This window comes from Poromitra crassiceps, assembly GCF_964638095.1.
Source record: "Poromitra crassiceps genome assembly, chromosome: 2".
Taxonomy (NCBI): domain Eukaryota; kingdom Metazoa; phylum Chordata; class Actinopteri; order Beryciformes; family Melamphaidae; genus Poromitra; species Poromitra crassiceps.
The window spans coordinates 31,809,762-31,836,675 of record NC_139624.1 but is presented as its reverse complement, the minus strand read 5'-3'; the positions used below and the strand labels follow the sequence as shown (position 1 = coordinate 31,836,675).

The 26,914-nt window shown below is 44.1% G+C and overlaps 2 protein-coding genes across 2 annotated transcripts in view; both read right to left on the bottom strand.

The window, feature by feature from the left end:
- Positions 1 to 1,783: 1,783 nt before the first annotated feature.
- On the bottom strand, positions 1,784 to 16,724 carry atxn10 (ataxin 10; the record flags this gene model as incomplete). Its single annotated transcript, XM_083661915.1, has 11 exons — positions 1,784 to 2,669; positions 3,611 to 3,674; positions 6,517 to 6,698; positions 6,940 to 7,048; positions 8,450 to 8,606; positions 8,887 to 8,967; positions 9,743 to 9,907; positions 10,387 to 10,483; positions 10,582 to 10,667; positions 14,633 to 14,809; positions 16,600 to 16,724. The coding sequence occupies 11 exons, from the start codon at positions 16,722 to 16,724 to the stop codon at positions 2,485 to 2,487; spliced, it is 1,428 nt and encodes a 475-aa protein (XP_083518041.1). The 3' UTR covers positions 1,784 to 2,484.
- A 1,211-nt stretch (positions 16,725 to 17,935) lies between these two features.
- Positions 17,936 to 26,914, bottom strand: part of LOC310799306 (fibulin-1-like) — a gene marked incomplete at its 5' end in the record, with an annotated part of 44,855 nt that continues 35,876 nt past the window's right edge. Inside the window, 3 exons of the mRNA XM_083661903.1 lie at positions 17,936 to 19,602; positions 20,356 to 20,496; positions 22,934 to 23,076. Of these exons, the coding sequence (XP_083518029.1) occupies positions 19,463 to 19,602; positions 20,356 to 20,496; positions 22,934 to 23,076 (424 nt within the window). The 3' untranslated portion in view covers positions 17,936 to 19,462. The remainder of the gene's footprint in view (positions 19,603 to 20,355; positions 20,497 to 22,933; positions 23,077 to 26,914) is intronic.

Sequence of the window (26,914 nt, the reverse complement as noted above, 5' to 3'; positions counted from 1 at the left end):
GTGTGTGTGTTAGGAGCGGAGGGAGTCTGATTACATCATGTTTTGGTCATTCTCTGTTTCACTGGTTACTGCAGAAGTGGCTGTGAGTGTGATTACAGCCAAACCCCTGCTGGTTTCTGAGAGGTGAAGAGCTAGGGGGCACTGTGGAGCTCTTTGTCTCTGGATTAGACCACAATCCACCAGCTTCACCAAAAGGTAGCAGCATGGGCTCCCCTTTCTCAAACGCTTCATTTCCCAGACTTAAACATCAGCTCCTGACCTATTAATGACCCCTGCTTTTATACCAGGGGGAACCTATGGGCCCTTTGTGTCCCGAGAATAGCCTAATGCCTACCCCACACTACAGGATAATTTGCAAGATTATGGCCAAGATTCCCCCCTCCCGATTTTCTCGGGGGTGCTCCCGATTTGATGCGCGTCGGGCAGATAATCTTCCCAAAAGATCCTGTAGTGTGTGGGGTTCAAAGATTCACAATCGGGAAGACTGCCTCTTCCCGATTGTGAATCGGGCATATCTAACATGTTAGATATTTACAACCCGACAGGCGATTGCATCTTGAGCAGAGAGCCAGTAGTAGCTGCGTTTCCATTACAGTTTTTCGCAAAATAATCTGGTCCGCCCGCAGCCCCGCACAGAAACAAAGAACGAGGAAATTGTCCTCGAGGTGAAATACCCGTGCGTCTTTGAACGGGACGGAAAACTAATGCTATACTGCAAAGCATGTAGCCTACAACAAGCGCTTAGGTCTCATCTATGCTTCCCGCATCGGCGAGTGTCCGCACGGAAAAGTGAGTCAAATCAGCAGACGCCCCCTCCACAAGGCACCTGTGCAGACGGTTTTCGCCTGGCCGTGCACAGTAGGCTACACCCCGAATGGACGCGGCTGTCCGCGCAAATATTAGTTAAACAAATCCTTTCAGTGCAAATGCATTATAAAAACAAAAAATAAGATTTGTTTAGAAAACGAAATGACACAAATGTATTATTATTATTATTATTATCATTATTACTACTACTACACCCGGTGCGCACACTGAATAGGCATTTTAAAAGTTAACGTCGAGCCCTGCTTCCAAGGTGAATCTTCGGCATAATCTTCTAGTGTGTGGGGTTGCGTTTGAACAGACGCGATTGTGTGTGTGTCCCAAGATTGAAATGTTAAAAAATCGGCTTTCTCTGTCCTGTAGTGTGTGGGCTCTCAAGATTTTTATAATCTTCAAGGATTTGAAAATCCTGTAGTGTGGGGTAGGCATAAGGCCCATCTGAGTACTAGCATAACTTAGGTAGAAATGTCAGTTAAACGCACTCCTGCGGTAGAAAGTTGATCCTTCATTTAATTCAAAACCACTTTTCTATAGAGAGCCGCAGGGATGACTTTTTTTTATTTCTATTTTTGTAGTCGGAACGCGGAAGTCCCGGACTTCATGGTTCTTCACTGTTTCTGCCTATGGGATTTTTGAATGGGTTTTTGGCGCGATGCTTCAAATAAGGTCTCTGGGCAACGCAAGCTTAATCAAACGCGAACCAGTGTTCAGCGGGATAATCTTCACACATGAGGACCACTTTCACGAGTTTTGAAGCGTAAATACGAGCCCTAGAAGTAAAAAGCTTGTGCTAAGCTAATCCAGAACTACACAGTGTCGCATAGGCTTCCACGTTAGCCTGGGTAAACCCAGCCTCCACGTGACCTGCTCTCAGACATGCTCTCAGTCACTACCTTGTGACTAGTGAGCAGGGTCTGTCTGAGAGCAGGTCACGTGGGGGCTGGGTTTACCCAGGCTACTTCCACGTCACGTCACCACTCAACCTGTTGTTGTGTGCGCTGCTGTGCACTGATTACCCCGGGCTGAACCAGGTGAGGGAAAGAGAATTTCCGTGTTCGTCCTTTGAAGTGATGACGTTATTGACGTATAATATCCCCGTCGACTCAACAGTGTAGTCTCATTTAGCCGTTTGCTAGCTAGCCGCACTTTTAACGGCACGTAAAAGCTTCAAAACTCATAAAAGTGGTCCTCATGTGTGAAGATTATCCTGCTGAACACTGGTTCGCGTTTGAATAAGCTTGCGTTAACCACAGACCTTATTTGAAGCATCGCGCCAAAAACCCATTCAAAAATCCCAAAGGCGAAAACAGTGAAGAACCAGGAGTGTTAGCATCGATGTGTTCCGGACTCATTCTTGCAGCTCTCTATTGGCTCTATCGGCAGTGTGACTGTCAATCATTCTGGACAGACACAAAATTCACAGGTTGGATAACGGAGGAAAGATTCACCCTGAGGCAAAGCTTACAGTAGGTAGTAGCTGGCGTGAATGAAACCTGTAGCTCGACTATGAGTACATGTATGCACATGCATATGCAAGTGCATATATGTACTTTAATTCTTTCTTTAAAAAGGAAAAAAGAAAAAGAAAGAAAAAACAGAAGATGAAAACCTGCTTGGGGGTTCAGGGCCTCCTCTCTCCTAGCTGCTCCTATGAGGTTTTTAAGTGTCCTTCTTCACAGGTTTGAGCAGCAGGCTGCCGTCTCGTTTCTCCACCTGGAAGCCCAGTTCCCTGAGGGCGGAGTAGTCGGCGGTGCCGCGACGCTCCAGCCCAGCCACCAGCTCCTGGTTCTCCTTGTTGTGTTCCAGAATGCTCCTGATAGCGAAGATGGCCCACTGGCTTATGACTAGAGAGGACGCAAACGTTAAGGAAAGCAGCAGGTGACAGGCGGTGGTGACATTGTAAGAATTTCAATTCTGGAGAATAAAATTTAAACTAATAGAAGAATTAAAAACATCTGTGTTCTTTCTGGTATTTTGCAAAAGTCTACTTGTTCATGTTTGACTAGATTGTGTGTGGTCTGAACGACACACCGTCACACCGTATACTAAAAATGCCAAAATTCAGTGTTGGGCCAAATAACTTAAATCATCATCAACATTACCGCACATCCTCACGAATGACTAGGCGATTGTTTTGGCACATCACTATTATTTTTGTTTTATTTGACAATAAAGACAAGGAAAGGGGGAGAGAAGATAATCAACACAGCCGACAAGTTTGCACCTTAGGTCACTGAAACAGATGGCACCATGCTCATGCTCTTATATTTTACAAAGTAAAGGAGAGAAAAAATATGTTTCAGTCAAGTGACTTTCATGGACAGGGCATCTTCATTCTAATATATGCAGGGTGGGGGTTTTGTGTTGCGAACCCACACATTTACAACTCGTACCCTGTGTGTGTGTGTGTGTGTGTGTGTGTGTGTGTGTGTGTGTGTGCACGTTCATGTGTGTGTGTGTGTGTGTGTGTGTGTGAGAGAGTGTATGTGTTAGGGCATGGAGACACAGGCAGGCTCAGACTAATGACCCAGTGAAAAGACAACCTGGCACGATGCCCTCACTTTGGCCGGCAATGCAGACCGGTAGCAGGATTAGGGGATTGCGGATGAGACTGGCGGTGGGGCCTAAACTAAGATGGTGTTGATGATGTTACAGATGTACTGTACGTGAGATATACATAAACAGTGTTGATGATGTTATAGATGTACTGTACTTAAGATATACATAAACACAGTTAATCTGCATTTGTACTTCCAGATCATCAACGACTGCAAACAAAGGATACAAGGGTTGTTGCTGTCTATGTTGCAGTTGTCTAAGATGAGGGGGAGGCCTTCCAGTTCTCTCACCTGAGAGGAAAGAAGTTCATTAAGAAGTGGAAGAATGGACTGCTATACACATACACACACATGCATATATACAGTACACACAGACACACACACACACACATATCCCGGTCATTGCTCAACATACGGTTACACAGTGTAGTCTCATACTGCCTTTTTCAAAGTGCAGAGCAAGTCGGTACAAATCTATACAAATGCAATGGATATATATAATGCCTGGAAACGTGAATTATGGTAAGTCAGTACAAATTATATAAATGCAATGGATATATATAATGCCTGGAAACGTGCATTATGGTAAGTACGATTTAAGTGGTTTTCAAGATTCAAGGCTAAGGGGAATACATTAAAGTGTTGTGCTACAGCCAATGTGTCTACACGAAAAAACAACATGAAGTCAACATGAGTGTCCCTGTCCTCAGGAGAGCCTCGCTTCATGGAAAAGCAGCTGTGTGGTTGTGGGTTGGTCTATGACCGTCACAACAGGGTGATCTGCTCTGTATCACGTGTCTAATTCTATAGGCTTAATTATTGTCTAGGCTTGCCTTGTGCGGTTAACCCTCCAAACATATTGGTAGGAACACCAGAACAAGAGGAAGTGCTGAGTTTCAGAAAATGGAAATGTCGTTTAAACTGACGAGCACAGGCACCCAATTCTGCATTTTCCACTTTGAAAATGATTGTCTGAAGTTGCTTACATTATGTCCAAACCCATAAAGAGATGAATAACAAGGGACTGGACCCCGACTTCAACCCCTGAACATGCAACGCACCGTTTTGCATGCACATCTTAAATTACAATCTGTCCCAAAGGTGAACAGAATGACATTGGTTTACTGGAAGAGATCTTATGTGAAAACAGATATGGGGTGATTTCTGACCACTGACAGACCACAGATCAGCGTCCGTAAATATTATGGCGGGGCCAACCGAGGGTGGCCATCCCACAAGCATTCCCCAGATCTGTTTTGATTGAGTGGGATTGAGTCTATATTGAGCCACTGATACATGCTGTCTCAAGACAGTTACTCTCTTCCCTTCCCCGGTAGTATCTGTCTGTGTTTTATGTTATGGTGAGAGATGATGACGGATGCAGGTCAATAAATAAAAATCTCTTCATTTTCACACAGTTATCAGTTAAATACTGTAATTTATAGATTCATTATGCTATAACCTATTTTTACTGATACTTATACTTATATTAACCCAGTGGCACTCATATTCTGGTTTATTTCAAGAAAAAAAAAGGCTAGTGGAAATTCTAATTGGCTGGTAACTTAAAAATCTAGCAGCCATATTGGCTGTTGATCAAAAGTTAATTTCAAGACCTGCAGGGAGAGCAGGTGGGTGACATGGGAGTGAGAAAAGGAGTAAATCTAATCCTAATCTTAATTTAAAATGAGATATTCCTATAAATCTGGCTTCAAACAACCAAAATCTTTATATGATAATAATAATAATAATAATAATAATAATAATAAATGCTGGTGATTCACAGACGGGTGTGTGTGTGTGTGAGTGGGGGGGGGGGGGGGCAAATCAAGTCTCGCCTGGGGCACCAATATGACTAGAGCCCTGGACAGATGGCAATGGAGACAAAGTGATGCTATCGCCAATTGCGTGGAATGAGCAAGAAAATGTTTCTCATTTCAATGTAAAAGCAACAAGCTGCTGTGTTACAAGCACACGCGCGCTTGCAGGCACGGGTATACACACACACACACACACATACATACACACACACACACATACATACACAGACACACACACACACACACAGACAGACAGACAGACAGACAGACAGACAGACACAGACAGACAGACACTCCTGCTCCATTAACAGCCACTAGCACTTGTCAGTTGTGCCTCAGGAAATCCAGAAGCTGTGAAAAGTAAATTGGGTGCTTTAATACAACAGCTCAACACTAGGGCCTCCCTGACCTCTCACACTTGGTCTCATTGACCTTTGACCTCTTTGACTCTATTGTGTCCGGCTGATGAAGTGTGCTCACTACATCTTAAGATGCCGTAGATCTAATCAACTATTGGATCTACCTCTAACTGTTAGAGGATTACAAAAGGTCAAAGTAAGCAAGAGGAATCTGTAAATCTCCGATGGGGGATTTAGATGCAAACCAGATTGTAGATCATTTTCCATTCCCAAATTCCACACTTTTTCCAAACCTTAATTTCTTGACAGAATTCAAAGATTTCAGTTGCGACGCATGCCGACAGTGCCAAGGCATATCACAGTACAGCTGAGAATTATTCTTCGTTGCCATTTCTCAGTTATGTGAAATGGCAGCAGGTTTACAGGCTTACAGCCGCAAAAAAGTTTAATTCATGCGTGTTTCTGGAGCACATAACAATATTTCCAATAATTCCAAACCTTTACAGAATTGTTTGGGCAATACCTAAATGTAAAAAAAAAAGAAAAAAAAAAGACTATCAAATGAACGTGTTCAACATCTTACAGAAAAGCATGAAAGCATGAGCCTTGTCATTTATTTTTCTACTGTTTTCCCATTGTTTGCGATGTATTGTGATATGATGCTTTTTTTATCAAGATTTTTCAGATATCATCAAAGATCGAAAATTCGAAAGCAAAATGTTTTATGGTCACTCACGATTTTCTGGAAGACTGGTTGGCATGGTTCAAGCCTTAAAACTCATTATATAAGGATTTTTTGAAATGTCTACCGGTATGTTGAAAATGAATGGGGAATTCACTTCTGGGGCAAGAAACGTCACATGACTGTTGAGCTCTATTAAATGTATTCATCCATTCATTAATCTGTTCGTTCATCCATCCACCCGCCTACCTACCACCCAATCCAATCCAAACCTTGTTCTGGTTGTTGCCGTTGCTGTGGCAGAGGTTTCCAATCAGTCTGATGAGATGGGCCTTGAAGCTGATGGTGGGAGAAGAGGAACAGTCTTCGTCGGAGCTGAAGGAGGAGAAATTCTGAGCAGTACTGAAGACATTCTTACTGGCCTTCCCTAATTCATGGACTTGCTGCAGGAGCTCTAGAGAGAAAATGTAAAGGACACCAAGCTTAAGGTCAACCCACTAGCAAGCAACTCAAATGCATTATGGTGTTGGAATTTTCTGTTTGATTTCTGTCCCATTTGTTCAAGTTACATTTACTGTAGTCTCGCTTGCAAGGGGGAGTGCCACAAATATTTAGGGATGACCAAATTTGGCCCACAGGCTCCAGTTCTGGCAGCCTTGATCACAAGCTCTGTGTGAATCTGTGTTTGTATTTACCAACGGTGGTGGTGAGGAGCTCAGGATGGTCCTGCAGGAACATGAACTGGCTGTGGTCTGAGGTCATCTCACACAGGACGTCCAGCAGACTGATCACTGTCAGCGCCTCCTGCAGGACACACAGGGGATTATAATCAACAGGTCTCCGTCCTATTAACAAGTGCAAACCTTCCAGACCACAACACTTTTTTCCTCCTCGCCCCCCCCCCCCAAACACCACCCATATACCTCGAGCCACTAGTCCTACCCACCTCTCGAATCCTGACTCTCTACCAACTTCCTATCCCTAGCTATGGCCATTTACCCATTAAACTCATTAAGCGTCCATGACTGACCGAGTGACTGACTGAGTGACTGACTGTCCTGACGTTTCCATCTCATGACGTCGGCAGGGCCGCTGGCCCAGCGCCGTGGTAAAAAGATGGGATGTGTAGTGGGGTGACCAGATGTGCTTACTTGGCAATGCTAGGCTCAGTTCATTTTCTATTTGGCCAATTCAGGAAGTGGAGTCTCTTATAAAACTAAATTGAGAAAAGCTCCTCAAAAGGTTCATATAACTTAAATCACGGTACTCATATATATGTGTTACAGTAAATGTGGGAAAATGGTAAATATATACATTTACCAGTAAATGTGCACATTTTCAAGCGTGGAGGTGTGCCTCTTTACTATTGGCAGGCAGGTAACATTACTCTGTTGATAGCCTATGAATTCAACGTAGATGCAGTTTGGATGAGTTTTTGATTTTACATATTAGTCCTGCCTACAGTCGTTTTCCATCCATGCCTGCCTTTCAATTAAATAATTTGAATGTGTGTGTGGGGCACGGTGGCTCAGTGGTAAAGCTGTCGCCTCACAGTCAGAAGGTCCTGAGTTCGATTCTCGCCTGGGACACTGTGGGCGCTGTGGTTGTGTTCCCCCCCATATCTTCAGTGCCTACTGCCCAGGTGGGGTATCTCGTCGTAAGGGCCTTTCTGTCTGTGTGGAGTTTGCATGTTCTCCCCGTGCTCCCCCAAGGGGTTCCTCCGTATATAACCCCCCCACTAAAAACATGCAGAAGATCAGATCGTCATCGTCATCCGACCAGTGACGACAACATCTGAAGTTGGTCCCCGGGCGCTGTACGAGAAAGCGACCACTGCTCCTGGCCTGCCCCCTGGAGGAAAGGACAAGCCTGGATGGGTCAAATGCAGAGGACATATTTCACCGGCCACCATCAGCATGAGTGTGTGTAGTGGCCGCATGCATGTGTTGTAGTGTGTTGTGTGACAATAAAGACGGGCTGCCGTCTGAAAATCGTTTTAATCGTTTTTAATCGTTTAAAAAAAATCGTTTTAATCGTTTAATCGTTTTTAAATCGGTTTAAATCGTTTTTTTAAAGCATTTACTGCAAATAAACTCCATGAGGTTAAAACGTGATTATAGGGCTCTACTGCAACAAACACTGTGATAATAGCAAGGGTTCTGAGGGCTGTGGAACCTACTCAGCTCAGAGCTTTAGTAGCTGTACCTCATCGCTGGAAGCAGAACCAGATGCGAGTGTCAGCACGGCTCCACAACCTTTCTGGAAGCAACAGGCCAGGAAGCGAGCCACGCTGGGGGGGATGCCGCTGTCTTCCGAGTCCCCCTCTCCTAGCTGGGCCGACAGCAGCTCTAGCAGAGTAACTCTGAAATACACACAAACAATTACAGTATACTAAATAAACTACACATTTTAGTACTATCAGCATCACTTATTTTCCGGCTGCTATAGTTTAAGACTGAAATCAATGGTCTGCATTCAGTAGTACATTCAGTAAAGTCATTTCTCACAGCTTTAATGGATTGTCTGTCAGCTGATCAGTTTCTGTGTAATGCAAGAGACACGTCTATTGACAAGGTCATCAATCACAATGACGTTTAGTATTGAACGCTGTGGATTCCTCCGTAGCTCTATAGAGGTATTACCTCTCCAGATGAGACATTCCTGAGTACATGTTCTCCACCAGAGCTGAGGACTTGAGGAAGTGCTGGGTCGCAATCAAAACCCTGTCCAAAAAAAGCAAGAGATTTACTCACAATTCAAACCATAGAGATTAAAATGCTTCCTGAAGTAGTAGATCATTCCTTTGAATTACACATACAATCTCTTAGATCTCTTTCTCTTATTTATGCACATCCTAGGGATGTTATTTATGCACATACTAGGGATGCACCATATAGCAAGATTCAAGACCCAGAGTCACATTCATTTTAATAGCCACAGTAAGTCATTTGATTACAAATGAGGAATTAGACTTAGTGCAAGTATGCAGCGCAGCGGTCACATCAATAGTAGAAGAATGAAGCAATACGGAAACATATTGAGAGGCAAAGTGGAAAGTCACTTCCTGCTTCAGCATAGACATTTCGTAAAATGCTTATAAAATAGTTTTACTTCGTCGAACCAAACGGTTCAGCTAACACTATAATCGGGAGAGACCATAGAACATTTCACTCGGACCAAAACTTAAAAAAACAAATGTTTTGGAAATAAAGAAAAGACATTACTTTTTCACCTTCACAGTGTTTACATGTGTTTTTCAGTATGTACAAAATATGATTATCATAGAAACTGTTTTTATACAGATCCCGTCATCGGTAAATATCGGTTATTGGACATAACAGCAATGTCAATATCGGTTATCTGTATCGGCCAAAATTTTCATATCGGTGCATCCCTAGCACGTCATACACGCATGCCACATACACCAACACACGCACCCGGCACACACATGCACACACACACACACACACACACACACACACACACACACACACTTACGTCCAGTCCAGGTCAGGCTGGGTCCTGCAGAGCTCCATCACCTTGAGCGCCAGGTGGATGTTGTTGGGCTCAGCCAGCTGCTCCACCTTGTCTTCATTCAGGCAGGTGTGAAGCACCATGGAGGCATAGCTCACCGTCTTCTCATCATCAACGCTAAGCAGCTGTCTGTACACACATGCTAGGTTAACTTACTGTGAGGATATATGTTTGGCTACCTGGGTTCGTCATAAAGCTTTGAGGAAAAAAAGCACTGATGCAGAAATTGTACAACCAAATAAACTTGACTTAAGTGATACGCTGGTCTCACATCTACGTTGTTTTAAGACTGAATGTGCATATACACATTAAATGTATCTGTGTGCAGTCAGTGATTTGTATAGTATTTGTCTATCAGTATCAGTATGTACTGTGAAACTGTAAATTTAATTTGAATGAATTCTCAAAGTCTACTTGATGGACAGAGGCCCTGAATAGCTACCCATGTAAAGAGTTTAAACTCACTCATTCACAAATCAACACTGCATTTTTTTTACGGAATTCACAATAGTGCATTTGTGAACTAGCTCTGTACAGTAGCAGTGTTGTGTTTACTGTGTTAAAAACATAGATTAGGTTCCTCAAAGCGAATGTGACACAAAACTTACAGGAGAGGATCTGGAAAGCTCAGCTGCCAAATGTCATCTTGGCACTCTTGGTTTCCCACAGCTAAGTTTCCAAGGAACTGGATTCCACAGCGAAGAGCTGGACGGGGGCAGATTTCAAATAGGTTGTTATTAAATGGGACGGCTATGCAGGTCAGCTCATTTCATTAGGGACTGATGAGCTAAGTAAAGACTTACGTTCAAATATGCCGTCTCTGCTCTCCAAATTGATGGTCTGAAGCAGGTTCAAGATTTTAAAGGCAACATCTATGAACCCAAGTTCCCTAGATGAAAGAAAATAGCATTATTGCATGTTATCTTGGTTTCTTTGCTTGTTTCTTTTAGCAAAAAATATTTGGATGGTATTTGGGCTGTATTGGATTAGTCCACAGTGGAAAGGAGCAAGAAAGAGAGAGAGAGAGAGAGAGAGAGAGAGAGAGAGAGAGAGAGAGAGATGTGTATATAGGTACCACAGATTTATATATATATATATATATATATATATATATATATATATATATATATATATATATATATATATATATATATATATATATATATATATATATAAATAAAAGAAAATATTCCATCCCTGGATTGACAAAGAAAAAGAGAAATGCTGGAAGTCTGGTTTTTATGTAAAAGAAAAAAGGCAAAATTTGTATATAAATAGATAAGATAGGGGAGCAAATATTCTATCAGTAGTACAATTCCAAACCCCCTTTGAGAAAGCTTAAGAAACTGACAGAGGTGCGCACTCACACATATTGTGTCACTGACGAGAATCAGCAAAGACAAAAGAAAGAGAGGAGAAAAGAAAAAGAAAAACTAACAACCAAACGAGTGAGGAAGTATGCCCTCAGTTTGACTGGAGGTTATGGAAGTATTCCAGGAATGGTCCCCACACCTGGAACTGTTTGTTTGAGTTGCCAACTGAGTATCAGATCTTTTCGAGACTAGGCAGGACATAATGTCCCTCAGCCATTGAGCGTGAGTGGGCGGGGCAGCATCCTTCCATCTTAGTAATATATTGCGCACCTGGCCAAAAGAGAAGCAAAGGACAGAGTCCGGCATTTGATTGAGGTCAGGCGTGCATCATCCTCTCCAGTGGTGCCAAACCGAGCAATCAGGGGGTTAGGTTCCAGGTCGAAATTGAGGATTAGGGATAAGGTTTGGAATATTTGTTCGAGGCTAGGGCACGTCGTCCAAAACATGTGAAACAGGGAAGCCTCACCTCAATTACATTTGTCACAACAACAATCTATCTGGGTAGAAACAAGCTCATTTGGCTTTGGCCAAATGGGCCCTGTGCAGAACTTTAAATCAGACAATGGCGACACTTTACCCAGACAACATGCCTTCTATGAACGCATGTCTCTAGTTCCCACCTCCAGACATCTAATATCAAGGCTGGTCACTCTCATTAAAGAGAATGTCTCCTCTGAATATCTCAGGATGCATGATGGTGTAAAGAGACCGGCTCTGAAATACGCCTTGAGCTTTGGGAAGATGGCTAAGTAGAATTAAGGATTGCTCTGTTAACGCCAGACTGCAGCTCATACAGTTTAAGGTTATGCACCATGTACATTATTCAACGGTCAGACTGAACAGGATATACCCTTCGGTTTCCCCTAAGTGTGATAAATGTAAATCAGAGGATGGGACTCTGACTCACATTTTCTGGTCATGCTCCAAGTTGCAAAACTTCTGGGAGGAAATATTTCAAATGTATAGTGCAATATTTGGCAAGCAACTCACTCCTGATGGCAATTTGGCTATCCTGGGCTGTTCTGATGCCTGCTCTCAACTACCATTATGACAATCAACTGGCTCTTATGTTTGGCATGGTTATAGCTAAAAGGGTAATATTGAGGGAATGGAAGTCTCCATCCCCTCCTTGTTATAGAAAATGGCTCAATGATATGATTTCCTGTTTACACTTGGAAGAGATATGGTACTCTATGTCTAACTGTCCCTCTACGTTTGCAAAGATTTGGGGACCCTTTGTTGACAATATCAGCGAGAAGGGTATTTAACAAATGCACTCAGTCATGTGTCTTGATGGACTTTGAGCGGCCACATGCTTGATACGCCCCTCTACAGTCAATGGACTATATATTTGTGTTGATTTGCATTTCTTTATTTTGACAGCCTTCTCGGCGACCGCTCTTCGTCTCCTCTGGCTGCTGTGAACTCTGCTGGCCACTGCTGCGGTAGCAGTGGACATTGCCTAAATTGCTTATTTTGGTATGCTGATACAAGATATGGACACCAGTGATATATTGTACTGTATGTACTAGGGCTGTGAATCTTCACTGGCCTCACGATTCGATTCGATTACGATTCAGAGGGCTACGATTCAATTCGATTACGATTATCGATACATCTCGATGCATCTTAAATCGATGCATCACTTCTTCCCCCCAATACATGATTTATTTTTTCTCACTTTCCTTTTTCTCACTGTGTGGCTACTTTTAAAATAAAAGTGCATTTGGAATTGCATTGTATTATGATCCATAATTAAAATAAACAACTGCATGTACTTCCATTATATTTTATTTTATTATTAACACATTCACTGCCAGCCGTTTTTTTTTACTGTAGTTAGCTTCTGCCAGAGGTTTTTTTTGAGGATTCTGGCTCATTTTACAAGAGCCGAGGATTCTTTTCTGCTTGGACTTTGTGAACACAAACTTCACAAAAGTACTAATAGAATGTGTGCTTTCTCTGTCTAAAAGAGTTAGTTTGTAGAGTTAGTAGTTATGTAGATATTAGCCGTTGAGTACAGCATGGTTTCAGCGTCTGAGACTGAAAGCTGAGATAATCGCAGTTTTGTGAAATTCAATCAAACAGGCAGAACAGTCACTTTAACCATTTATTTTTGGCATCAGTGAGAGATCAGACATCAAAAACAATATAGTTCTGACGCCCTCTCCTTCAAACTCCTCCCTCCGTGGGCGTGTCTGGTGGCTTTCAGCAGCGTTTGTCACAAGCGAGTTTCTACTGCCTGTCTGCAGTGAGCAGCCTCCCTCCCTGGCGGCCCCCTCTCGGCGAGTGTGGATGGGGCTCACTCGCTCACTCGTGTGTGTGTGTGTGTGTGTGTGTGTGTGTGTGTCTCCTTCAAACTCCTCCCTCCGTAGGTCACAGGCGAGTTTCTGTTGCCTCACGGATCCCAAAAAAAGAGAGGGGAATCGCAGGAGCGGGGAAGAGGAGAGGAGAGGCGAGGGCGGGGGGTTGGACACGGGAGAGAAATTCCTTTGCGATCCCCTTCTTCCAATCTTGAGGCGTACTCCGCTCTCTGTGTGCTGCTGCTGCTGCTGCTGCTTGTCTGTGCTGCTGCTGTGCCTGTCTGCCTGTCTGCCTGGCGGCCGCTGGGCAAGTCTGGATGGATGGGCTCGCTCGTTTCTTGGGGTTCTGAGAGCTTTGATGAAGCTTTTGCGATTCTGGTCTTATTTATGCTGCGTGTTTCAAAGTGTGTTCCACCCGTAATCTATTATGCAAATTTGCAAAACCCCACCGCCAGCTCCCAAGCGCGAAAGCGTTTTCGCCAATCCATTTTCATGAGAATGGCTTCCTCACAGTGCTTTTTGCTTGCCTTCCTCTAGAATGGAGAGCACTGTCGCCACTTAGTGGGTCGGTGGAATGGGTTGTACACGTTCGGTCGCTCCAATATTTTTATAGGAGACGTGGGGGGCATTGATCCACGTAGCACCGTCTCAACTCGTCATTGGCAGTGGACCGTTGGAATTTTTTTGACGAGTCAACTCGCCATTGGCAGTGAACGTGTTAAAAAAAAAAAAAAAAAAAAAAAAAAAAAAAAACGATTTTTGTGAATCGATGCAGAATCGTGCACGTCCGCATCGTGATGCATCTTATAATCGATTATTTTTGACACCCCTAGTATGTACTCTGGCCTTTTTCTGGGTGGGTTGGGGTGCTCAGGGATTTTGTTGTTACTTTTTGATTATTGTGTTTCCATGTTTGTCCTATATGCACATTGGAGAAACTCAAAACTTTTAAACTTATATATATATATATATACATATATATATAATAAATAATTCTACAGAAAGAAGCCCATTGTATAAGAAGCAGAGAAACCAATTTCTTCACCAACAATAGCCTCAATGGACCAGAATGCAATGCAGCCCCAAAACATGTATACATGCTGCGCATATTATGTATTATCTAAATGTGTTGTATTATCTGTGTAACAGCACACTGTAACTGACATCCAGCGTGTTACCTGAGCAGCCCCTGGTTGCGTGCACTCTGGACACAGGCGTTCCTCTGGGCCCTGAAGCACTCGGCAGCCATCTGAAGCTGCAGACCATCATCCTCTCCGGCGGCAGACTGCAGCTCCTCACACAGCTCTGACAAAACCTTCAGGAGGCTACAGAATGCCTCCTCCTCCACAGCATCTCTGGAAGCACAAGGCACATTAAGAGACGTGTTACATTCTTTGACTGTTGCCAAGAGACTCATTCTGAAGGAGTGGAATGCCCCCTCTCTACCTTCCTTTCAGCTGTGGCTGAAGGACATGATTTCGGTTGTGCGCATGGAAAGACTTAGGTTCCTGAGGACCAACTCACTTGGGAAGTTTGAAACTATCTGGGACCCGTTTATGACATACTTGGACGAGGTTAGAGGTGGCGACTAACTCGCCCAACTGATTTCTCATGGACTCCTTGTGTGGGATTGTATGCACACACAAAATAATCTGTACAGCACATGGATACCCTATGCTGCTGGTAGCACCAAGTTGCAATGACGTTGTAATGTTGATGTACTATTTCTTCTTTTTCGTGTCTGAGCTTATTTGTTGTTCTTGTTTGTTCTTTATGCTCTGAAAATAAAATATTGGAAAAGAGACGCATTTGAAAAATCTGTCCACAGAAAGAGAGACAGACAAACACCTAGCAAAGTACTGTGGCAAACCGCTTCTGTGGTTGTTCCTGCTACAATAGGCATCTCAGCCAATATGCTGTGGTGGCTGGTAAGAAGGTGTTCTTCAGAGTTTCTCCTTGTCTTCACTGAGGGTCTAAGATTGGTGTTGCTGGATAGGCTAATATGTCTTTTCAACATGCTATTTTGTGATTTTTGTGATTGATCAGTGATTAATAGATCCAAGTACCGTAGGCTTGTCTTTTGACTCTGAGACATGCTTTAGATGAGGGGCTATATCAATAAATTAAACTGACTTGAACAAAAGAGTGATGGATGGATAATGAATGACAGGACTTTCGTAATAATCATCTTTTTTAATCACTACTGAATATGATAGCAACAGAGAAGGTTACATATAGGTTTATGCGCTGTAAAACACCAAACACTGCAGATGTCACCTTCAGGGGGTCCAGCCGTTATGCCGACATCCCACAATGCCGACAGGCCAACACATTTCTCACTCCCAACTCTTCAAGCGTCCGACGTTCGAGACGTTAGATTTAGGCGTGGGGGGTGGGAGAGGTTAGGTATAGGGTTAGGGTCTGGGGGAGGTTAGGTTTAGGCGTGGGGGGTGGGAGAGGTTAAGTTTAGGGTTAGGGTCTGGGGGAGGTTAGGTTTAGGCGTGGGGATGGGAGAGGTTAGGTTTAGGGTCTGGGAGAGGTTAGGTTTAGGCGTGGGGGGTGGGAGAGGTTAGATTTAGGGTTAGGGTCTGGGGGAGGTTAGGTTTAAGCGTGGGGGGTGGGAGAGGTTAGGTTTAGGGTCTGGGGGAGGTTAGGCTTAGGCGTGGGGGGGGGGGGGGGGGGTTAGGTTTAGGGTCTGGGGGAGGTTAGGTTTAGGCGTGGGGGAATGGGAGAGGTTAGCTCCAGCCGGTCCACCGACACGCTGTACGCCGCCTCGCTCAGCTGGTTCTGCTTGTGGGCTATCGGCATTGCGGGCTGTCGGCACGCGGCACCAGCTTCAGCCACTACATTAATTATGCTGTGTAATATGAGAAGGATTCTTTGTCAAGCCACGTTAGCCAGTCGTGCCCGAAAATGAAAATAATTAAATATACTAGCTGGCTGGCTAAATTTGCCAACTTGACACTTAAATGACTGGATAAAGGAAATTAAACGGTCAATGCACGTTACGTTCACATTTGACAAAGGCTATTGTACTAGCATTAGTCAGTTGATTTGGTTAAGCTAACGCTACTTTAGCAGGAAGCGTTACAATAAAAACCTGGGTTTTTCTGGTTGAAAAGGCAACAAACAACTTCACCCGCACCTGTATTCCTCATCCCGTAACGCAGCCGTAAAGTTCTTTAAAACCTGTAAATGGTTAGGGCAGTGTTTCTCATTCAAAATGTCAGTGATAGATGCTGACATCTCACTGCCGGTGGGAGCTGCCATGTTTGTTTGCCTCATTCAGGTAGGCGGGTTTTCCGGGTGGGTTTAGCACGCGATTGGTTCAATCCAAGATCAGGGCGGAGACAGGACATGTGTTGCCTGTTTTCATTTCTGTCTGTTTTTACCTTCACACTTTCTCAAATTGAAAGTGCTCAAATTTTTATGTTTTCAAACCTATGCGTCCATCTAAAAAAATCCACTATAGCTATGAAAACATCACATCCCCCACTAACCAATATGCATGAACTAATGTAACTAATATGCATTTGTTTTGTTTTCAATGTCTTACATAAATGAATTTAACTTGACTTTTATTTACTTGTATCCAGTTGTAGTAAGAGGGGAGGGGTGAGAGCATCACTGGGGTTGTCAAATGGGCAGCTCCGATCACAGATGTTTGTGTTGAATTAAGCCCACAATACTTGAACTTAATCTACAGTACACTTCACTCACACTTTACAACTAATTCACAAAATTATACCCAGTCATTTCTAACCTATAGTTATGTTATCATTGCAGCTCTCATGCACTACAACTGCTTCCACTTGACTACTCACAAATCTGAAATCCATTCATAAAGCAATGTTTAAAAGTCTGAAGATCAATTGATCAAGCCAGACAAGTTGTGGGACAATTGTTGCAGCTGCAACAACAAAAGTCACAGGACAAGCCTTTGGGATTTCCATGTACAGTGGAATATTTTAGATCAAAGTTTTTCTCCTAATGTGTTTTCATTGGCCATGCAGAGCAAAGCAGTGGTGAAAGGCGGTTCGATGTGGAACAAAGTTGATTGCGGATGGTAAGAAATATCCACCTCAAGCAATTTCTCAGCTTTAAGATGAGGTATTCAAAGAACCAAACATTCCCAGTATAGGATTCCCATTATTCATGCTTTGAGTGGAATGACTGGAAATATCTTCACAAACTGGAAGTGGTGGGGAATTGTCAGGTTGAAGGGAAAAAAGGACATCCTATATCAGATTTGAGTTATTCTGGAAACCTCAGTTATGTCAACTAGAAGATGGTTGCTTTAGTCTACAGTAGTATCTCCACTCAAAACACCAGAGGAGCCTAAGGACTAATGCTTGATAATGCAAAGCATGGACACAATCAGCCACACTATGTTAATATTTATTCACATGTGACTGTACACTAGTAAGATATGGTTCAAATCATAATCAGTGTTATTGAAAGCAAGTTCATACATTACAGAATCAGAATCAGAATCAGAAAGACTTTAATGATCCCCGTGGGGAAATTGGGACAGGTTACAGTAGCTCGCACAATATAAATACAAAGAGCATTTGACATCTATTCTCCAGAAACCGATCAGATGGAGCAAATATCAAGCATTTCCACAAGTTCACCAACAGTGCATCATATTGGCAGTGAAAACAAAAAAGTCTGGATTCAAAATAAACACAACAGACAGCAAAGATATGTTGATTGGCTGTTTGACATTATTTCATAGCACTCTTTAGAAAGATGTGTAACTTTCAACAAACACATCTCTGTATCTAGTTAGGAACAAGACAGGATTTATCTTTTTCAAAATAATCACTTAATGTGTTCATATGTTTTATTAATGTCTACTCTGCTGAGAACTAACACAAACTTGTTGCAAACTAGAAACATGGATGTGTTGAAAACAGCACATCCTTTTTCAGGGGACAGAAACAGGCAAAATGGTTCTTCAATACATCTTGAAGTGAACACTTAAAAATGAACACAAAGTTGCCTTGACATCTTATCTTTCAAACAATGCATCAAGATTTGAGACTGTTTTGTTTGTTGCGTGTCCAGCAAGATAAATCAAACACAAGTAAAACAAGTCAGGTATTTAAAACCAGATGTGTAATGTAATGATTTACAAGTAGGCTACAAGTACTTGAGTAGTTTGAGGATTTGTACTTTTTTATAGTGCTATACTCTACACCACTTTTACTCTTACTCAAGTACCGTATTTTAAATAAGAGATATTCTACTTCACTACTTTTAAATGTACATTCCGTTACAGAGTCAATTCAGATGTTTGCTTTGCACACCGCACTATGACAACAGCACGGTCACATTGGGACTGCTCCCCAACAGGTCCAGAATCACTTCCACATTTAGGGCGCCCAAACTGGTGGCACTGGCTCGTTACAGTGCAGTGGCCAATTAAATTAAATCAAGCTCAATACTAGCCAATTTAATTAGACAGGCGTAGACGATCCACAAAGTTGTAATGATCCCCATTGTCACATTAGTTCAGAAATCTCAGTTTCATTTGACACTGCTGATAGCCATAGCAAAATGAATATATCTGATTCTAATATTGTTGCTGCTAGCAGCTCTAGCTCGTCTGTCACAGGAGAGAATTGCGAAGCTGAGCTTCCTTGGCCGCATCTGAACGAGCTGTTCAGCTCAGGTAACAAACATGTGCTGGATGTGTGAAATGCAATTATTATGGTAAATAATTAAATTATAACAAATTTTTAAAGTAATGCAAATATACTTTTACTTTAGTACTTTTATATAGGCTACTTTTTTACTCTTACTTGAGTCGTCCCCAGGAGGACAAGTCATTTTACTTGTACTTGAGTTAATTTTCATTTCCATTTTCAAGTAACAATACTTGTAGGCCTATTTGTTAGTACTCTTTCGACCAAAACCAATACATTTGCCCAGGCCATTGTTGTATTGCCAAATTATGCGACTTTTCATCCAAATGTTAACTCACAGGCAACCTGTTTCACAGCTCAGAACCAGAACTCCGAGATGAAGACGTGGATGACGACAATGTTGCGGTGGGAAATGACTCCTGATTTGACGTAGTTCATGGTCACCTCCACTACCAGGTCCCTGGGGCCAGTGATGGGCTTCACCTGCCGGACTACACCTGAGGAACGGCGCAGATTAGGATTAGTGAATGAAAGATATCAGAAAATGTAATATACAAACAAATCATTGATGCCCTTTAGTGAAAGGATTTTAGCATCTAGCAGTTCCACGAGTAGCCTACATACATTTTAACTATGGTGGGAAAGAAACTTCTAACCCTGGCATAATGCATCATGCAGAGCAGCAGAGGTCAAATTACACTGCAAATGTGGATTCAAGGGCCACTGCAATGTCTAGTACAGTGTACTCAGCCTTTTTGGCTTGGAATTCAAATGTAATCCATGAACCATTTTAGATTTGAAGCTTAAAATATTTTTGTTGAACTATGAAGCTTTTGCACACACAAAAAAGTTTTTACTTTTATTTTCCTGAAATCTTTTCGAGGACCCCCTTGCAAAGTGCCATGGACCCCTGGGGGTCCCCGGACCCCCATTTGAGAACCACTGTGCTAAAACATACCACAGCTGTGAGCCAATCAGATTGCTTGATTTGTGAGAGCCGTATATATATATATATATATATATATATATATATATATATATATATATATATATATATTTCCCTATTACATACTTTATCTCACAACATTCCAAAGTTATCTCAGTCAAGACCCCCAGGTTAAGAGGCACTGGTCTAATACATTTACCCAACACACAAACATGTACAAGCATACACACAAACACAGGAATCAGCTCCATAAAAGGTGCATACATGAACACACTGACTGTCTTGTTTTAAATGAAACTCTTACCCATAATCATGTCATGGTGGGATCGCTTCACCACGTCAAAAGAGAACTGGTCGTCTGCAGCCGCGATGTCAAAGAAAACGTTGGTGGCACCGGGGAGAGGGGCGGGGTTAGTCGGCGTCATTGTCCTCAGGAAAACTATTTCTGTTGGAAGAATTGGTTTTTAATTTCATATCAGGCTGATGGTCTCATAAATGATTAAGAAAAATGTGATTGCTTTTGAGTCAGGTAAATAACATGATACAGAATACTGTACAATATAATAGTATTTATGAGTCATCAGTCAGTTACATGTCAGTTTAAAATGGTTAATGTTCGGTCGCGTTAATTCTGGAGCGGTCATTGTTTGGATTGGCTGTCAATCAAAGTCACCATTTTGTGATTGGCTAAGCATTCCCATGAGTCAGGGGGTTTGGGCTGTGATTGGCTGAGACCTGGCTGAGAGGGCGGCCCTTGCCAAATGCGGCCGACACATCATTTCCCCAGGCGGTCTTGCCTGCATGCGAGACAGGAGTGGTGGATTGAGGACAATGGAGACATGAGCTCCGTAGGAGGAAACGCATGGGAAATGTTTGCCTGTGCGGTAGCAGGAGCGAATGTGGACGTTGACAGAGATCATGAATGAACTAATGATTCTTTGACTGTTTTTCCCCTTCAACGGAAGCCAGTGCATGTTTATATAATGTAGCTGTGTATATCTGGACCTTGTTGGAGGTCCTTCTTGCACATTAAGTGGCATCGGCACAACAGAACTCCGAGCGGCTGAGATGGAGCTGGCTGAGATGGAGCTGGCGGGTAGCCAAGAGGTCTGCGACCAGGAGAAGCTCCGTGGGTCAGCGCAGAGGACGCTACGTGCAGAACTGCCTTCATGTAGAGCCTGCTCTCATGCTAAGCTATGGTTATCATTGCTAACTCCAGCCCAAACCAATATACATTTTCTAGTTTGCGGTGCCGGTGTTGATTGTGGGGATAGTTTGGATTTTTTGGTGTGGGGGGTTATATGAGGTACTTGCCGACAGTCAACTGTACTACATGCAGTAGAATGCGGCCGGCATGGTCCCAGTTTGGAGAAATGGAGACTGGCCGCGTCACGCAAACAGAGCTGTCTGCTGAGTGTGAACATGGTCACGAGCAAAATGGTCACGGTGTAGGTGATGAAGTGGACAGGGTCTGACCCTCTGGTGCACTAAACTGTCTGAAGGTGGGCAGAGAGAGGACGGTGTGGGTGCTGAGGTGGACAGGGTCTGACCCTCTGGTGTACTGAAGTGTTTGAAGGTGGGCAGAGAGAGGATGGTGTGGGTGATGAGGTGGACAGGGTCTGACCCTCTGGTGTACTGAACTGTCTGAAGGTGGGCAGAGAGAGGATAGTGTGGGTGATGAGGTGGACAGGGTCTGACCCTCTGGTGTACTGAACTGTCTGAAGGTGGGCAGAGAGAGGACGGTGTGGTTGATGAGGTGGACAGGGTCTGACCCTCTGGTGTACTGAACTGTCTGAAGGTGGGCAGAGAGAGGACGGTGTGGGTGCTGAGGTGGACAGGGTCTGACCCTCTGGTGTACTGAAGTGTCTGAAGGTGGGCAGAGAGAGGATGGTGTGGGTGATGAGGTGGACAGGGTCTGACCCTCTGATGTACTGAACTGTCTGAAGGTGGGCAGAGAGAGGACGGTGTGGTTGATGAGGTGGACAGGGTCTGCCCCTCTGGTGTACTGAAGTGTCTGAAGGTGGGCAGAGAGAGGACGGTGTGGTTGATGAGGTGGACAGGGTCTGACCCTCTGGTGTACCGAAGTGTCTGAAGGTGGGCAGAGAGAGGACGGTGTGGTTGATGAGGTGGACAGGGTCTGACCCTCTGGTGTACTGAACTGTCTGAAGGTGGGCAGAGAGAGGACGGTGTGGGTGATGAGGTGGACAGGGTCTGACCCTCTGGTGTACTGAAGTGTCTGAAGGTGGGTAGAGAGAGGATGGTGTGGTTGATGAGGTGGACAGGGTCTGACCCTCTGGTGTACTGAAGTGTCTGAAGGTGGGCAGAGAGAGGACGGTGTGGTTGATGAGGTGGACAAGGTCTGACCCTCTGGTGTACTGAACTGTCTGAAGGTGGGCAGAGAGAGGACGGTGTGGTTGATGAGGTGGACAAGGTCTGACCCTCTGGTGTACTGAACTGTCTTAAGGTGGGCAGAGAGAGGATGGTGTGGGTGATGAGGTGGACAGGGTCTGACCCTCTGGTGTACTGAAGTGTCTGAAGGTGGGCAGAGAGAGGACGGTGTGGTTGATGAGGTGGACAGGGTCTGACCCTCTGGTGTAATGAAGTGTCTGAAGGTGGGCAGAGAGAGGACGGTGTGGTTGATGAGGTGGATGGGGTCTGACCCTCTGGTGTAATGAAGTGTCTGAAGGTGGGCAGAGAGAGGACGGTGTGGTTGATGAGGTGGACAGGGTCTGACCCTCTGGTGTACTGAACTGTCTGAAGGTGGGCAGAGAGAGGATGGTGTGGTTGATGAGGTGGACAGGGTCTGACCCTCTGGTGTACTGAAGTCTCTGAAGGTGGGCAGAGAGAGGACGGTGTGGGTGATGAGGTGGACGGGGTCTGACCCTCTGGTGTACTGAAGTCTCTGAAGGTGGGCAGAGAGAGGACGGTGTGGGTGATGAGGTGGATGGGGTCGACAGCACAGCCGATGTCATTGGGTTGGCAGGCCTTTATACAGCGCACACTGAACGAGCCATCATTCCTGGGTCTGATGGGGAGATAAACAGAGAAAAGAGAAAGGAGGAGAGAAAAAAGGGAAATTTAGGGAGAGAAAAGAGCAGCAAGAGAAATGGGAGGTAGATGTACACTAAGTTGATGCAAAAAGAGAGAAAAACATGATTTGTGCAAGGAGAAGCATGGATTCTTATTTAACCTCCCTACCCCAACATGCACATGAAACGATTTTCACCAACACTGCATAGCTGAGCAAGAATCTGGCAACACCTGAATAGTCCCATAGACCTCCATGGTTAATGAGGGGACCAGTGCCTTAAAAAGAGGCCAAAACCCTGGAATCATGTTAGTGAGGGTTCCCCAATGTGAAGACAGTGGATCTTTCAACATCCACTCGGATCCCACAGAGGGAACAGAGCCATGTAATTAGCAGCAAGCAGGTGAGTCCAAGTTGGTCGCTAAGCCTGAGGCCAAAGCCACAGAGATAATTGTGTGGTATCCCACACCAGTGCAATGCCACAAGGAAAAGTGGAGGGCAGTAGACAGTATCAACTGAAAGATGGCATAAAAGATTGAATGTCATTTGATGTGATCCAATGAGAAGATCACAGGACAGAGAAGCGAGCCACACTATTATACAAGAAAAACATCCAAACTCCAAATACTAATCATCTATGATATAGATTTGATATAGCACCTTTGCATTTTCATACACTACAACTATTAATAGAAGTCTTTCCTAAATGAGACCTCTACCATTCAAAAACAGTTACACCTACTCCAAACAAATTACAGATCTATAAAAGATTATATTTCACTAGAAAATGAACTGCTCATATGGAGGAGATGGATCAAACGTTTTGAGTGAATCGTACCCATCTATCCTTAACATCCCTGCATTTCCAAACAGTTCTATTATGGACTAAACCCCAAAAACCATAAAGCGGAAAGATCTGAAGACTGGAAAATTTGTCTGGCTGCATTTATCTAGCTGACCAACACGCTACTGGTCTTTTGGTATCCTTTACAGCAGATTAACTGATAACCACCCAATACCAACACTAAAAGCACCATCCATCATGTGAGCTGGATGCTGCTCCACCACTAATTGAGACCCCATCCTGGCTGAGCCCCAGGTGCTCATGAAGTAATGACACTGCTTATTTTTCTTGCTATCCACTAAAGCGAGGCATCTTTGATCCTACGGTAAGTCAGTTTGGCGCAGATCATAGGAACAATTTATTTCAACGGTTGTTAATGACCACAGCAGAAGAAGCACAAGGAGGCTACTACTGTAGCAAAAAACCATTGGCAGTGCATGTGTGCGGAATTTAATAAACTAAATCCAAATAGCCTATCATATCCCCCCGCATAGGGTACTTTGCTGTTCTGGATACACGGTGAAATCACTCAACCACTACTAATATTGCAATAATCAATAAACAACAAATTATCTTTTTGTCATTTATTTCACTACTCACACTCATACACATACATACACACACTAACTATACTTTGCACAGTCCTAAAGTTCCACTAAGACCGACCCGTGTTCCTCACAGGCTGTTTAGCCTTTAGCTGGCAAGCTAGGTGGTAGTAGTAGCAATACTGGTAGCAGTAGGTAATATACTGTATAAGAAGAAAAGAAAAAGAATAGACATGTTAAACGATGTACATAAGATCAACTGTGAATCTTCTACAATTTGAGTGTATCAATGGCTTATTTACGCCAATGACGAAAGTTTTATCTAACAATAACGACTACTCACACAACGGACCATCCAGACACGGCAAAATGCTTTCACGGACTGAAAACCACAGACCCGCACATGCGCAGAGATCACCTAACGTTGCAACGCAGAGAAAACCCAATAACTTCCGGGTTATTTCCGGTAGTCCCCCGTAGTGTTATTATAGCAGACAAAACCGCCTATCCGTACCAAATTAACATACTTTTGAGTCCAGCAGTCGGCCCTAATGTTATCGACTATGACGAGCATAATTTACTTTACCAACAGCGTTGAAGGTGCGCCCATTTATCAACCGCAAACCGAAGTTTTAACTACTGTAAACACAGTTTAGGCTAACGCTAGCGGCTAATTGCTAGCCGTCTGAACCGGAAGTCCTGAACGACTAGACAACGGTCAAATCTATTACTTTAAACACAGATCTGATTACACAGTTGACCTATGCTCACGTTATTAACACCAGAAATACTTAAGAAATTATACAAAATATACATCACTTTGTAATATATATATGAAATAAACGGTAAACAAATAAAATACCGACGTAGTTTTAACAAAGTGTGCCGGCTCTCTCCAACCACTAGATGGCACTTCAGTCTCACCTATGGTCTAATCTTGCATGTAAATCTACATTTGCACTGAGAAAACAGCAAAACCTGACACCTCCCACTTGGGCTATAGGTTTGGTAAACCGAAGAGACCACACAACACTTAGCAAAAGTTAATCACACGCAGATAATAAACATGTCCTCCAGATGTAGAACTCACTACACAAGGTGCTTGTGAATACATCAAATAGACAAACAATCCAATGCCATGAATAGAAACAAATCAAAACCCCCACAGTCCCATAGTCCGTTTCGGGTAATAACCAAAGACTCTAGATTACTTTTGGTCCTCAATCGGGATCAGGACCACAAGCCTTCGCACGTCCCGATGAAGGAAAGTAGACGGCCACGACACTCCGTCCTTCTTCACCTGGGACCAACTGATGGGCAGACTAGGACAGGTCCGTACCTTGACGTCCCTGACAATACCCTGGCTGTCTGGATACGTTTCCACCACACGACCCAGTCGGAAACGCCCCCTGAGGGCGTTTTGGTCCGCCACCCACACCAGGTCACCAACAGCGACGTTCCGGACTGGAACGTGCCACTTCTCCCGAATGAACAGGTGAGGACCTGCCAACTGGCTCCATCGCCCCCAGAACTTGTCCACCTCGAGCTGGACTGCCCGAAGCCGACAAAAGGGATAGGAGGGGTAGTTAAAACCCAGGACATCTCCCCTGGGCCCTACCCGCCCCATCAGCAACGAGTTAGGGGTGATAATGTCCACAGTCTCTTCTTGGACTTGTGCTCTGGCTCCAATCGGCCTTTCATTTGCAAGATTAGCAGCGAGGTAGAGCACAGTCTGGAACTCCAACGCAGACATATCTTCATTCTCTCCGACGCTGCTTAATGCCCTTTTTAGAACGCGGACAGCAGCTTCCGCCGCCCCGTTTCGATGTGGGGAATCTGCTGGACTGAATTCCCATGCCCAGTCAGTCCCAGCCACGGCTGCCTTTCTTTGAATGACCTCCTGGTCAATGTCGGCCAGAAACTTGCAGAGGTCTCCTAGCGCCGGCTTGGCCCCTACAAAATTTGTCCCTGAGTCGGACCACAGCTTTCGCGGATGACCCCTCAGTGCAGTGAATCGGTGATATGTCTGCAGAAACCCTTCTGTGGAAAGGTCAGTCACTAGGTCTGCGTGGACAGCTCGAGAGGCCATGCAGCTGAAGACAACGCCCCAGACCTTCCTTTTAGTGCGTCGCTTCACCACGTCCCTGACAGTGTATGGGCCGAATAAGTCCAACGCTGTATACTCAAAGGGCGCTGCAGGACTCGTTCGCTCAGTTGGCAGAGCGCCCATCACTTGAGTAGAGAACTTGGCCCTCCTCTTCCGGCAATGCAGGCACGAGTCAATGACTTTGTGAGCGACTCTCGACCCCTGCACCACCCAGGCCTTCTTCCTCATCCTCAGAAGAGTACCAGCCACACCCTCGTGGTTGGCGCGATGAGCCTCTTCACAAAGCAGCGTGCCGATCCGTTCACCATATGGAATTAGTGGGACGCCCCGGCTATCTTC